The sequence below is a fragment of the Rhipicephalus sanguineus genome, chromosome 6 (genome assembly GCF_013339695.2).
Source record: "Rhipicephalus sanguineus isolate Rsan-2018 chromosome 6, BIME_Rsan_1.4, whole genome shotgun sequence".
Classification (NCBI taxonomy): Eukaryota; Metazoa; Arthropoda; class Arachnida; order Ixodida; family Ixodidae; genus Rhipicephalus; species Rhipicephalus sanguineus.
The window spans coordinates 29308211-29323816 of record NC_051181.1 but is presented as its reverse complement, the minus strand read 5'-3'; the positions used below and the strand labels follow the sequence as shown (position 1 = coordinate 29323816).

At 43.9% G+C, this 15606-nt stretch overlaps 1 protein-coding gene across 1 annotated transcript in view; it reads left to right on the top strand.

Moving 5' to 3' along the window:
* The window catches only part of LOC119395666 (protein ABHD13), a 48177-nt gene that overhangs the window by 17318 nt on the left and 15253 nt on the right, over positions 1 to 15606 (top strand). The window contains exon 5 of the mRNA XM_037662656.2: positions 4327 to 4431. Coding sequence (XP_037518584.1) covers positions 4327 to 4431 — 105 coding nt within the window. The remainder of the gene's footprint in view (positions 1 to 4326; positions 4432 to 15606) is intronic.

Here is a 15606-nt window from a genome sequence, read left to right as displayed (position 1 = left end):
CGGCCCAGCACGTTCAGGTTGTGGCCAAATAAAAGCGTGCAGTATGCTTAAAGTAGCGCTGCGCTGCACGCGAGCCCAAGCAGATAGCTGAAGATACTTATTGTGAGAAGGTTGTCGGTGCTAAGTCATGCTGGCGCGTTTGTCTGTGGCCACCGCTTCGCCTTCGTTCTTTCCCGATGCTTACCTGCAAAGGCGTCGCCGCAATTGCGCGGAAGTCGGAATCGGTGATCGACCGATCACCGCATGTCTCGAAAAGGCGGGAAACCTTTGGCGGCACACTGTGGCGTCAAGAATTTCACTGGTGCAACAAAATTTTATGGCAGAAAAAGTTATCGCGGTACGCGTAGGTACGCACCAACCGGTAGGCATAGGGCGAACCACTACGGCTTAAGCGGTCAGCGAATGCATTGGGTTCTATGGGACTCGGTCGGGGATTCGTCGCAACTACGTTTTAACCGTTAGTACGTTTAGTACGTTTAAAGCGGGTACGTATTAACGAGGTTTGACTGTATATATATGGATGAACTGACGTGCTCTCTAGGTCTCTATTGCATTCTCCCAAGACGACTCAAAGGCAAAGGCCATATTCTTTGCTTTATATATATTGTATGTTGATTCTTCCCCTCCCCAACCCTCAGAAGCCTTCTGTCCCTTACGGGGTCAACCTTTCCATGTCATGTGTTTATAGCGTCATATGTGATGATGTCACAAATTTTGGCGATCTGTGACAGGATGATGTCACATCTCGTATGACATCACGGAATTTTCGATAGCATGTGTATTTTCCCTGAAGATGGTCGCACTTCCCGTCTGATGAGGCATGTAAGGCTTTTGCGTGAACAGCCACTTTTAAGCGTAAATAAGGAAATGGTGGTAGCACATTCGGGCGTGATGTAAAAGCCGCAAATGCTTGAATCCTGGCATTGATTGGATAGTGAGAGCCAGATGCTCACTGTCTTGATGTGCTGCAGTGATTCTGGTCACCGGTTGCCTTGCTGAGGCACACAGTGCCGTAGCTTGACGAGTCACGAATGAGTAGGCTTGCCGCCCACAACACAGCACGGGCAATTCGGGACTCTGTAGAACAGAAAATTCGAAATCAACTTAGATGGCGTAGCTCACGTCAACATGCGGCATGTGTTTTCCTCAAAGCAGTGTTACCTTATTCCCGGCATTTTCACATCTCACTCATTACCTGCACTACGGCATGAAACAGAGGCATGGCACGACAAAATGGAAGCAAGAAACCAGCAGCCAGCAGATAAAATGCTACGATAAGTGACTGATTTCATTTACCCGTATGAGACAAGATGGCGGATGAGGCTTTCAGCATTGTTTACAAGTGGGGCTCTACATTTTGAATATGTGCTATTACAGTGAGCAGTACATGTGTATACTTGGAACAGAGTGTTTTGTTTTAGTTTGTTTGTTTTACAGAAATTTTTAGCACTGTATTTGTTTTTATTGACATAAGAGCTCATGCAGGACTCCTAAATTTTAATACCATACACAGTCAATATTTAGCAAACATTCCACCTGCTGCAGTGGCCTTTGGTATTTTACTGAGAAAGCACGGTGTCACAGTATCCCAATGTCTCGGTTCTGCTTCTCGACTGCAGCAAAAGTTCATGTTAAAGGGCCCCTAAACCACCTCTTGATATTTTTTCGAACAATTCAGGTAAACACGCGCATCGTGTGCAGAATGCCGTCCCAATCAACGATGCCACACGTGGCAGCGCTACAATCCGTGGGCGCACCACAAATTCCAAGACACAATGCCTTCTCCTCTCCACGTCTTTCCGGCCTCCCTAGTGACATACATCAGCATGTTGAATCTGTGATTCGGTAAAGAGGTGATGCTGCTATTGGTCGAACAAGAACCTATGACTTCTGGTTAGTCTGCAAGCAGCTGCCCGCGCTCCTTGCTGTTCTTCGTTGTGTTGTCTGCTTGTGTGCTTTGCGAATCGGCAACTGCAGCCCGCAACGTAACTGCCAAATCACTAGCGTACTAGCACAGTCACGCCTAGCAGTCTGATAAGCTGCACGAACTGAATCCGACAGTGTTTTGCGATGGCTTTCACGCATCAGTGTGTGGTGCTTGGCTGCAAAAGTGCCGACTGGAAAAGCAAAAATACGCGACGTGTGTCACCGAACGGGTCCATCATGTTCGCAATCCCTTGAATGCATGTGCACAACACAGGGTCCATACCGGCACGATTCGTAAGAGCACGGGCTGTCAGGGCAACAACATCGGTTAGCGGAGAAGCACGGAGTTCACGGAGTCGCGGCAACTGGAAGTGCCCGCTGTTTCGAAGAGCACGTCATCGATGACGTTATTTGACGTAAGATTGGGAGGGGCACTCGGCGAGGAGGGCAAAGCGGCTTTGGGAGAGGAGACCAGCCAACGAGTGGAAGGTAGCGAAGGAAAGAGTGAAATGAGCGATCGCAGCATTTCCATCATGAAACGCATGTAACTCCACTATTACAACACTGTTTCATAAAATTCTCACGGCTATGTGTTCATTGTAGACTTCTGCACAACTGTCACACCACAACTAAATTTCGACCTCTGGGTGGTTCAGGGGCCCTAAGGAACTTGTCAGAATCAAACATGAAGCCCTCCATTACTGCAAATTTAGAGCAAAAGGTAGGTTTCGAACACAAATGACCAATAATTATTAAACTGTGTATTTCATTAACCAGCAACAAACCGGGAGCCTGGCAATTCTGTCCATGAAGCATGACAACAGGTACCTCACAAGCTATGAACGCGTAGATGTTCTGAAAGCACGGACGTTATCAGAATTATTTGAGATAGTAATGAAATGTGTCAAAAATTCATGCAGCTTGTGCTTCCAGTGCTGTAACTAAAGCAGCAGTAACAGTTTGATTGAATTACAAGTATGAGAAATATAGGTGGCCTGAGGTTGCAAAACTGAAGAAACTAAGCATTGCGACTTAGGGCTTATGTGTGTATATATTGATTTCGCTCATAAGTGATTTCATTAAACATGGCAGGACTGCTCCATTGGAGATTTCAATACATATTTGTGTTTGGAAATGTCGGACTGGTGACTTCTCAAAAAGACTGATCATGACTGGCGGCTTCAAATGGTCGTTTCAGCTGCTCCAGAAGCTGTGCGAAAATGGGTTCAGTCGCTCGCATCACTGTGACTGTCAGGATGGTTTGAGAGGATTTGGCTGAATGTCCGCATCATTGAACTGCAGTGCTAGGCTGAACAAAAGTCCGTTAAGGATCTTGGCTTGCTCTTTTCTTGTAAAGAAGAATCTCTGGCATGCAGAGTCAAGAAAAAGAGGGAGATGGAAAGTTGTAGCAGTCTTAGTGACTTAGCAGGCTACACTGACAGCTTTCCAACAACGTTTTAACAAACTCTCATAATTTTATGCACCACTATGCCTGAGAAGTTAGATTCCTGATATGTTTAAAGGGGCCTGGCAATACCGTATTTACTCGAATTTAACGCGAGTTTTTTTCCAGATTATTGCTACCTAAAGTCGACCCTCGTGTTACAATCTAATGCCAGAGCTACTCTTTTTTCTTCCTGCACGCAATGAAAAGCCACCTCTCGCGTTACAATCGAGTAAATACGGTACTTTTCTGCACGGTCAGAAAGCGCCACCGATCTGTAGTCGAGGCTCCTGAGAACACGCGAGCCAAACATTATACCGCAGCACGTGGCCTGGAATTTACAATTAATTCTCGAAGTCAGCTAGAAATCGTTCCCTCTTCTCTCGAGAAATGATGCCATATACCCCAATGACCACGCCATATAGTAGTACCCAGATTCACAGCCATTGGCTGATTTGAGCATCGTTAGCTGCATAGTTACCGTGACAGCCGCACAAGGCTGCCACATGCCCACGCGATCACACTGAAAGTAAGGTGCGCGTTGGAAGAAAAAAAAAAAGGAAAAGTGCTCAAGGTCATGACCAAGTGACGTCTTTCCCCCATGCCATCGCTCCCTGCTTAGCTTTTAGCGCACTCGTCGAGACGAGAGAAGCGAGAAAGCAATTACACCATGCGACAAATCTCCACCTTTGCTCGTACCTGACGGATTCTAAAAATTTTTCACGGTGGTCGATTCGTGAGGCAGCAAAGGCCTATAATAATGTCGTTAGATTGGTACTTGGAAAAGTGTTGCAGGACCCGTTTAAGGAATTGTGGCAGAGTTTGCGGTGTTTGCAGGGCACAAAGCATATGGACATGTCTACTCCTGTTTTTCTTCATTTTGACTGTGGTAGTATACATGTGCGGGGTGTTGATTAAGGCCTAAGCATCATAGATACCTTGCATTTACTTTGCAGTTTCGGTCCATCGACAAGGTACCTAAGGTGACTGTGCCCATACTGTTTGTTTGTGGCCTGTCAGATGCCCTCATTCCACCTTCGATGACACAGCGGCTTTACCAGGTGAGCTGCACTCATTCTTCACTGCACTGTATGCTGGAGCCCACCTATTCAAATACCACAAAACCTCGTTAAATCAGACGGTCAGCAAAAAATGTGAACTAAGCTAATCACAAATCACTTTGAAAGTTTCAAGAAGAATATAAAGAAATGCTTATGCTGCAGAACCTTCTTAATCTGACCTTCGCTGATTAGGAAAATTGACTACTTTGCACTTGTCCTCTGTTCTGATGAGCATATGCATGATTTAATGGCATCAAAGTATCCTTACTGAGGGCTTATTCGGCTCCATCCCGGTTAACTTGGGCAATCCTATGAATCCACCAAACGTAAAGCGTTGCAAATGTGCAGCACAAAAACGTTGGACCTGTGCCAGAACATCGCCTGAACGAAGCGGCACAGTTCACGTTGCCATAGTAATCGGTGGGATCCATATGGTAACGACAAGACAGCCAGAACACTTTGTGCATATTTATGCTTGCCATTGCCATTAATACTGTGTAGGTCACATGCCTCCAAAATGGTAGCCATCGAAAAAACAAATTCATGCTTTTTTATTCCGCTCAAGCGGTCAAATCGCGACAGCCATATCCGAAATAGCTTTAATACCTCCCCGTACATTTATCAGGCATTTTGGTGCGTGCCCAGGCTCTCGTGAATACACTCGGTACCTGCTGCGAGCCCCGCTTAAGGATGTATGTGCCAACCGCCAATAGGAAATTTGCGTCTCAAGATGAGCACCGCTGATACCAGCAAAGCATTTAAGGGGGGACATGGTGCGTGGAGATATTTTCTGTATCTTATGTCCAAACTTGATGAAATTAAATAGACTTGTTTGGTTTTTCATGCTGATTTCAAATATACAATAATTTTTCTTGTAAGCAAACTGGTTTACGAGATACACAAAGCTGCCTCTCTATTGTTTCCGGAGACAATAGGAGAAAAGCCGTTCAGCAGAAAGTGAATATTATCAGATAGCTAGATACTACTATATGCAATAAGTACAACGCTGCAAATAGTTTTCGGATCGGATCATAAGTAGTCATTCTGCAGATGATCGAAATTCAATGTTTGTACCATGACTACCGTAAAGAAAAAACAAAATCGATTTTAAAAAATCGATGAGCAGAAAATTAGAATTCTGCTCTCAGCACTTTGTGATACACAGCTTGGGCTTTATGTTAAAAAAGTATTTACAGCTCTAGCTGTTCTAGATCATGAGATATGACTCCGACAAGCTAAATAAATGACCCGAAAACATTTAACGTTCAGCTCGTATTCGTTGCACAGATCTAAACTGCAGATGAAATACTGATCTTATGAGACTTCTCTTAGGCTTTACATGCGAAATAACAGCTGTGGATGTCAATAATATAATTTAAAAAACATTTTTTTCTTTGATGATTTTTTGGCCTCCACAAGCCATGTCCCCCCTTATTAGATTACGGCTCTCTCGCATGGAGCGTTTGGAAACGATGACACGGGACAAAGACTGTGGCAGAAGAGCAGACGACTCATCCGCCTTTCCCCGATGCATGCGTGTGCGCCGCATTGCCGAATCTCCGCCGATACGTAACATTTGCTGCCTCATGAAGCCGATCGTTCCTCGTTGTGGGCAGCACATCGCCAACTAAGCTGACGCCATCACTGCCGGGGCGCATGCTGTACCGTACGCACGCGTTTGTCATGACAGTGTTCTTAATGCCCACTCCGTTCCTGACCGCACATGGGCACGGTGATGGCAAGCTGCTTTCATCTATGAAGGCAACGCGTCTGTGTAGCGCACTTAGCGGTCTCGCACAAAGAGGCAGCATGAACGGCGGCGTGGCGCATTTGAGTTATACGCACACCACTGCGCTAGGCCACATACACTACTGAGCAGTTAGCTGAAGACGCTTATCATAAGGGTTGGGCGCGTTTGCTGGCTGCCGCCATCACGCCTCTGTGCATTTCTGGTGCTTATCCGTAAAGACATCGCCGCACTGCGCCATGATAGTGGCCTCTTCAGATTTTCAATATGCTTCACCCCATGACACCGTGGCATTGCGGCAAAGCTGCATTCGGACTCTGCTACAGCCGCAGACGGATCAACTCACGAAAGCACTGGCTCGAGCCTACGAGATGATAGACACGGCGGAAGTGGGGGCTTTAATTAATGCCATTTCGAACGGGAAATTTGGGCAGAGAGTCCGAAAAATATGCTGCCGAAGAGTTTCAGTGTCTAAATTTCAGATGTTCTTATTAGGAACTCCAGACTCAAAGGGAGCGCTGTCTTGTCCGCCACATCAGTTGGGCCTCCACAGAAGTTGGAGGAGGAGGAGAGGTTGAGGAAATATTGTCTTTTTCTTTCACGTGTAAAGTGTTGTCGACACCACATTGGTTGCACCAAATCACGTAAATAAAATACAATTCGGCCTCTGCATTGCCTCATTCTTGATAAGACAACTAGAGAAGACCACCCCTCCACCCTCTAGCGCTTCACCAACCTAGCCAAAAGAAACGCTTTCATGTTGCATTTATCATAAGAATATGCTTAGGGATCCTGTGCAACATTTTTTCTGTAATTTAGCTTTGAAGTAATAAAAATGTATTCGAATTCACTTCGCACTCAGAATTTTGCTATTCACACAGCTCTGATATACAGTGTCATAAGCTTCTAAAATGTAAAATCCCCTCCATTCTTGATGAAACCAATGGTTATACAGTCATTCTAAAAGACAGGACGTGCAAACATAGACACAAGAAAGAAGTGAAGGTGCCACAAACATCAACTAACAAGTGAAGAGGTACACAGTAGCAGAAAAGAAAGAAGGCACGAAAACTTATCTGCGCATGCCCATGCAACAGGCGAAGCTATCAATCCGGCACGCGTGGGGGTCTACGTGAACGATAACTGTTAAGGCATTTGATTTCTTGTTTATGCAAGTTAACCAATGGTTTACTCATGCATGAGCTACCACTATAATCGATATGCCATGCCTCCATCATTACATGTGCTTCTTCATTCCTGTGGTGGTACAAAACTGCACATTCATCGAATTTTGGTGTGCACTTACACTCTCGACAATGTAAAGATAGATTAGAAATTATGCTTACGAGAACCGAAATCTGGGCAAGTTTGTAAGAATGCATCATAGAGCAGGTAGCGCTAAAAATACGTAAACGATATGATAGCGCTCGTCTCATGTTTATGTTCCTGGCTTGTGTCTGTATTTTTTGCGCTACCTGCTCTATGATAGATTAAAAGATGAGCCTCCGGTTAGCGATCTCTTATTTTCCAATAGTCTCTGGTTAACACCGTGGCCCATCTGTCCTACCTAGAAGCAGCCGCAGCTAAAAGGGACCTTGTACACCACACTTGTACAGCAGTCAGTGAATTTGTTGGATGTGTTTTACGAAACAAATATCGGTCCGCTTCTTGTCTTTTACTCGCTCATTCTTCCCCTGCACAGTGGCACAAATCTTACCGAGCTTATCGGCAGCTGTAAAAACAACATCAACGCCGTGTCTACTTCCCACTTCCTTTAGCATGTGAGATACGCGATGAATGTAAGGAATACCTACAACACGTTTCTTCCTATTGCTTTCTGCAACCATGCTCGGACTTAACAAAACAGACTTTTTTAAATGTTCGGCGACAGTGGCCACTGCAACACGAGGATAAGCTACTTCTAAAAGACACGTAACCTGTGCGTCAAAGCTGGCACTAGGCTTGTGCGAATAGTAAGTTTTAGGTTCGAAGCGAATAGTGATTTGGTCGAATAATTTCTAATCAAAATCCAATAGTATATGTCACATATTATTAAGAAAAATGAGCATATTTGTCATGACCCAACTCACCTGCACAATATATTTTAAAGTTGAAACAAGCCATGTGCAAATGTCATTCTTTGTGGTTCAAAGGGAAGTGGAGGCAACTTTGAATAGTAGCAGGATTCGACTTTCGGTAGAATGCAAGTGATAACCTGTAAAACATGTTACGTTTTAAAATTTACTATGCTCAGAGCATATAAGCCGGTATCGCAAGATTTTGAATCGATATGAGGGCAGTTTGTTCATTTAACCTGGAAGTGGGGCTTCACGGCAGTGCAGATTACCCCTGGATAGATGTATTCATGGTATAGCACCCTCCATTGCAGTGAAACCACCTATACTGGTGGTTTCATGCTGTTTATATACAGTTAAAACTCGATTTAATGAAAGTCCCAATTTAATAAAGATACCCCCTCAGATGCCCATAGGGTCCAATGCTTTGACAACTCAAAATAATGAAACAAATTTTGTGATCTGTCCCGATTTAACGAACCTTTTTTCGAAAAATGAGATGGAAAATTAATCATTTTTGATCTGTTTTATAGAGAATGCCCCAAAAGTTATTGATTGCGAGCCAATGCCAACATTGCAGAGCACCTTTGTTCAATTTAAACAGTGCGGAAAAAAAATGAATAATTTTGGGTTGTGTTATGGCGCCAGCGATAAAAACGTTTCGTGTTGCATGTCTGAAATGGCGCACGCCGCTGCTTATTGTTCCTGCCTCCCCTCTTCTGCTTTTGCCCTTCTTTCATGAACTTCTCTTTGCGTGCACATTGTCTTTGTGAAGCTCAAGCTGTTAAGTCTACATTCAGTCTAGCCTTGCTATCTCATGGACGGGGACATGGCGTGTGTGAGAAAGCGCACCACTCAGACACATGTCGGACATGGAGCCCCACAAGAAAAGAAATTGCCGCATTTACGCTATGCAAATATGATGCACCACCATTTACCGTTGGCGGTACTCAGAGATCGGTGGCACCTCAGCGCGTTTTCATTATCACTAGTGAGATGGCGTGAAGGGCTCAAAACGCGCTTTAAAGGTCGTTGTCCCTTGCGTTGCGATGCGCACACGCCTCATCAGGGCATGATCGCTCGTGCGCGTGCACTTATCTCGTGATGGGGGGTGGTTTGTATGTCCTGTGCTCTCACCGCATGTATGCGTTGAAGTTACAGAGAGCACGAAGGTCACTTCGCTCACCGCAGCAGCCGCTTTTGCGAAAGGAGCGCGCTGCTCACACGCAAATAAGTTACATCTGTGACAATTAGTTTGCACTCATCCTGTGTATGTTCTTTCCATGCGTCCTTTCTGCTCGTGCAGCACGTCGTGAGTTTCGAGCTGCTTGCCGTTCTTCATGTGACATTACAGTATGTTGCTCTAGCATTCATTCCTTCGTCCTTGTGCCGAAACAGTCCACAACAAACACTCAACTAAGTCTGTGAAGACACATTTCACTTTCGTGTTATGCCGATTCCTATGACAGAGGGATCAGCAATGTTTTTTGCATGGAACTTTCTCTGACTCGGACGTAGACTGGCCGAGGCTGCCTGTATGTTGTCATTCTATACATCACTGATTCTCAAAACGTTGACAGTTCAGCAAATTCCATTTGATCTCTCGTAGCAGGTACTTTCATGTGTTGTCAATTCTTTATGAAGTTTTTGGTGGTTTGAGAGGGCTTGCTTACTTCTTGTCTTGGTACTTTACTTGCAACTTCGATTTCTTAGAATAACATAGAGCTGAGCTAGTTGGTAAGTATTCCTTCTAAAAAGACAGGGCGTGCAACCACGGACACAAGAAAGAAGTCAGGACACCACAAACGTCGACTAACAACTGAAGAGACGCACAACGGCTGCACTAGTACTCTGAGCCCTTTTCTGTGTTCCCCTACTTATCTGAACAATCCTGCCTCTTTGGCTTCTTTAATTGCTATTTGCTTGGTTCGTGCTAGAACTTTTTCATGGTTTTCTAAGAATAGAGTTTGCCCAGTTGGAGTTCAACATTTGTGCGGCTTTCTGCAACCATCTACCGGACATGCTAGGAGGATATGTGCCATATTGACCGCGGAATCATGGCGTCAAGTGAGATTTTACCAGGAATGCCTCAAGGTCCGTTGCTCGACTTCGCGTGACGATCGGCGCCAGAAGCAGATGTACGCCGACTGGATGAGGGTAGCTAACCAGCATGCGGAATTCATATGGAGGGTAAAACTTCGAGAACTTCTATCATGTAAGAGGAAGATTATTTCTACTGTTTCACCACAAAATAACCTGCTAGTCCTTGTAGGAGCTGCCTTAGATGATAGTCACGGCAAAACCCTAGCCTTAGGTCCTAAATACTGTTTTAAGCCGAACCTGAAACCAATAGACGTTTTAAGTTTGCCGCGTACAATCACTAGACTTGTTCCTGAAGAAGAGCGTTCCCACTGCATTTCAGACTGCGTTGCTAGCATCAAGGGTTCTAATATGCATCTCAAGTGTTCTGATCCTGTCCGGCCTTTGGTTAATTACTGTGTCGAAAAGAAACTGAGGCCAGTAATTTCAGATAAGGAAGGGTATTTTGTAATTATGCCGGACAGTTTGTTCTCAGAAAAAGCATTAACAACCATAGAAAAGAATTTTGGGACGGTAAAACTTAAGCCATCGGTAGTTAGGCAACATGCTGTCGACCTTTTGTTAAGACATAATCTTGAGAGAATAGCTTGTAATGTCAAGAAGGCTAAATCACTTACTTTAGAATTGTTTTTTTCAGCCAAAACACATAAGAACGAGATTCCGTTTCGAGCAATCGTTTCAGAGCAAGGCACCTGGCAAGTCGCTGTATCTAGTTATTTGCAGAACTGCTTAACCTCTTTGAGTTTTTCAGACCCTTTTCGCATGCGTAATTCTCAGGCGTTAGTTCAGTTCCTCTCAGAGGAGAACCCCGGCTGTTGTAAAGCTTTTAGTATGGATATTGAAGACCTATATTATTCTTTGCCGCATAAGGACTTGTTAAAATGTGTTAATGAATGTATTAACGAACAAGAGCACCAGACGGTTTTCATCGAAAAATGTGGTGTTTCTACCGGGGCATTTCTAGAAATCCTTTCCATGTATTTAAAGTCGACGCTGGTAGGTTGGAAGGAAGGCGTTTATGTGCAGAAATCAGGGATATGTATTGGTTCTAAGGTTGCTCCGGTTCTTAGTGATTTATACCTTAGCAAGATTGACAATCTTTTGGAAGGCGCCTTAGGTAATTCGGTTATTAAGGTTTTTCGTTATGTGGACGATTCCTTGATTTTTTGTAGTGGTGAGGACTTTGGAAAGGTGGTAACTTCCGTGAGCGAAAAATTTGAATTAAATGGAGGAGGGCTGAGCTTTACTAAAGAGGTGCCTCAGAATAATGGAATACAATTTCTAGACATTTCCTTAACATTCCAGAAGAACCACGTGTGCTGGCAGTATTCTCCTAGATCTTCGAAACCGCTGTTAAATTTTTCGTCGAAGCACTCGAAGGTTGTAAAAAACGGCATCGCCATGTCTTGCCTTAAGTCAGCCCTCACCAAGTCGTGTGAGCACAAAATGAGTGATAGCTTTAACGCACAGGTTACGCGTCTTGTAGATGTAGGGTATCCTCGTGATGCAGTGGCCACGGTCGCTGAACGTTTAAAGAAGTCTATTGTGTTAAGTCCGAGCATGGTTGCAGAAAGCGATAGGAAGAAACGTGTGGTAGGTATACCGTACATTCATCGCGTATCTCACAGGCTAAAGAAAGTAGGAAGCAGATACGGCGTTAATGTTGTTTTCACGGCTGCCAATAAGCTAGGTAAGATTTGTGCCACTGTGCAGAGGAAGAATGAGCGAGTAAAAGACAAGAAGCGGACCGATATTTGTTTCGTAAAGCACACCAACAAATTCATCGATTACCTTACGAGCGTGGTGTATAAGGTCGCTTTCAGCTGCGGCCGCTTCTACGTAGGACAGACGGGCCGATGCATTAACCAGAGATTGTTGGAACATAAGGGATCGCTAACAGGAGGCTCACCTTCTAATCTATCTTTACATTGTTGAGATTGTAAGTGCACGCCAAAATTCGATGAATGCGCAGTGTTGTACCGGCATAGAAATGAAGAAACGCACCTGATGATTGAAGCATGGCATATCGAGAATAGTGGTAGCGCATGCGTGAGCCAACCGTCGATTAACTTGCATAAAGATGAAATCAAATGCCTTAACAGTTATCTTCCACGTAGACCGCCACGCGTGCCAGATTGATAGGTTCGCCTGTTGCATGGGCATGCGCAGATAAGTTTTCGTGCCTTCTTTCTTTTCAGCCGTTGTGCGTCTCTTCAGTTGTTAGTCGGCGTTTGTGGTGTCCTGACTTCTTTCATGTGTCCGTGGTTGCACGCCCTGTCTTTTTAGAAGGATTCAATTTCTTGTTTTCAAATCAGTTTAGTTAGGGCTGCGTTCATTCCATTCACGTTGTCTTCATCTCCTTGTTCCAAAGCATCATGCTTGTTTTCAAGGGCAATCCTGTATATTTTTACCCTGACCACATCTTGGGCGGTCTGTGCTTCTGTATTATAGGGACTAATCTTGTTCTTATTCTTTTTAGGCTGAAGGTGATCCACACTCTCACTAACCTACGACTTCATTTTACATTGCCCATCACTTCTATGTCCTCTATTATGCTTGGATACGTGCACATTATGAAATATATTTCATTTTTGTTTCTTCGTTAAGGCTTTTCTGGGTTATACTTCCTATTTCTATGCCTTGTAGTACTACTTTCAATTTAGTATATCTTGTGTTTAGCTTTGTCGCAATGCATGCTGCCCACAATGTCTTTGTGAACTCAAAACAACGTCACGCCATACTCCCTCTTCTCAGCGAGTCCTCTGTAGCAAAAAACATGCCCATCAGTCACGACTGTGTATGCTTCTCCAGTTCTCCTAACTTCACTAAAGCCAATAATATCACAGTTAACACCTGGGTGAATCCAGATAAGAGTGAACACAAGGTCTCAGTCACCATATCCGATTTTGATGAAATTTACTCTAGGCGCAGGTTTTGGACCCAGTACAGTGGTATTTAAGTGAGTTTTCTGAAAAGAACTTCTTTATGTAAAAAAGTATACAAATGTCAACCATAAAAAGTACCTTTCTGCTGATTTTGCAATATCTCCACTTTGAGTGCACCTAGTGAAAAAACGGTGCACTTCTTGGCCAGAATATTTCCGACAAAGAACAAATGAAATGAAATGAAACAAAAAACAAATGAAATGCCATCTTATGGGCATATATTATTCCCCTTTGCAGTAAAAGGGCTTTTGAGAAAAAAAATTGCAAGCATGGTAAAGGCACGAAATACTTGTTTCAGGAATTTATTACTGTAGACAAATTAAACTGAGAATAATAAAACTCAGTAAATATTGACTTTGATATTGAAAGAAGTTAAAGTGGACAAAAAATCGCCCTTTCTGTCGGTGGGATCCCTACTCACAACCTTCTAATTACACGTTCGATGCTCTATCGCATGGGTTCTTAAACTGGGTTCCACAAGTGGCCAGAACGAATGCAACCCGCTCGCGTTTTACCCCCATTAGCAACTAATTTATTTATTCAGACAAGCAAATTTACATTGCATTTTACATTTAACGAAGCCATCGCATGCCGCATCTGCACATCGGGTGTCTGCATGTAGCGAGAGACCCACGTGGTAGCAGCACTGAAGACTCGTCGTCTAGTGCGCACCAAGAAACTTGCACGATTTGCTGACCCGTGGTGACAGAACGTGTGTAGTGCTGGTAATCCATGCGCATGTGCGTTCAGACCAGTTCAAGTGACATTAACGGGCAGCTTGGTGCTTTATTCATGGCTCATGGCACGTTGGCGATAATGTGGCGCAGTTTTCATACATGTTGGTTTGCCACTGCTCTATGTCGGTTTGTAATCAAAGCGCGCAACGAGCCCTTTGATACACGTAAGAGGCGTCGCTTCGTGCCAGCTGTGGGCGACAGAGCATTAAGGCTTAGCTGTATGACCGGTGTATCGGTGAATGGCCGTTTCGCTGTGCAACTGGCATGCTGTGCAACTCTTTATTTAGCCATAGGGCGTCACGAGGCACGTGATCTTCGAACGAGGTGGCGGCTGACCAATAAACCCTTGCATGCTACCTATGGCATCAAGTCTGCCGGGACGAAGCCCTCACTATGAATGTACGAAAGTAGGATGCGTAATTCGAAGGTAGTGGGTTCGGATCCCATGGACGGAAAAGGTAATTTTTCGTCCACTTTAAATTCTTTCAATTTAAGTGAGAATCATTACAGTAGAGTTAAGAAACCACAAAAAGTTAAGAAACCTCTATGCCTTCCTTGACTTAATTGTCTGTGGGTTTCATTAGTTGTGTATAATACAGAAAACGAGCCCCTCGGAAAATTCCCCTACTTTTGTAATTGTGTATGTGCAACACATGAACATTCCTTAGGCAACCACTGCATGAGTTTGAATTAAGTTTGTTGCAATTTGCAAAGCTAATTTCTACAGCCATAGGAAGCATAATGATGATTGTCTCAGCGTTTCTACAAAATCTTTATCTATATATAAATATAAAAAAAGTAAATCAAACTGTTTACAAGTCAGGAACTTGGCTCCAAAAACTGGTCACTGTTGCAGTTGTTATAGTGCTAGACATGGGCAAATATGACTCATGAATCTACAGGTGTGAGATTCAATGTGTATCTAGGTTTCACGACGGTCCTTCTTGGTAATAATTTATGGTATAGTGCACTTCCATATATAATATGTTTTATTGGCTTGAACTGCTTACATACATGCATTAAGTAAAGTGAAGTGACAGTAATTGTTTACTTCAAGTCTCCGGATAATTTGGGCTGATCAACTCGTCTCATCAGAGGTGTATGTATGGGAAAGTTTTGCAACTTTGAACTCTTAGAACCTTGTAGTGGTTAGAACCTTGTACTCACTTACTTTTGAGCACTGCAATTCTGTCAAGACCAAGGCCATTTTTTTTGGCATGTTGGCATTGCTTGCCACACATCAATGGATATACAAACAACGATACACGAAAGAATCAGGATTTCAAGCATCTTCACAATGCCACCGAATGACTAGCACTGAATGCTGTGCAGCCAGCCTTTCGGTGCATACATTGCTGTGCCCTAGGCTTCTGTCTGTTGCTACTATCACTGAGATCAGGTAAAAAAGCAGATGTTTGTACCAATGTTGAAAGAGTTCAAGCTGGGTAAAATAGAAAGGTTAGTGAAAAACAACCGTCACATGTAGACTGAAACGAAATAAAATAAAAAGTTTGGTGGAGTCTACCCAACAAAAGCTTTTATGTGAGACGGCACTATTACGTCTGGTGCAC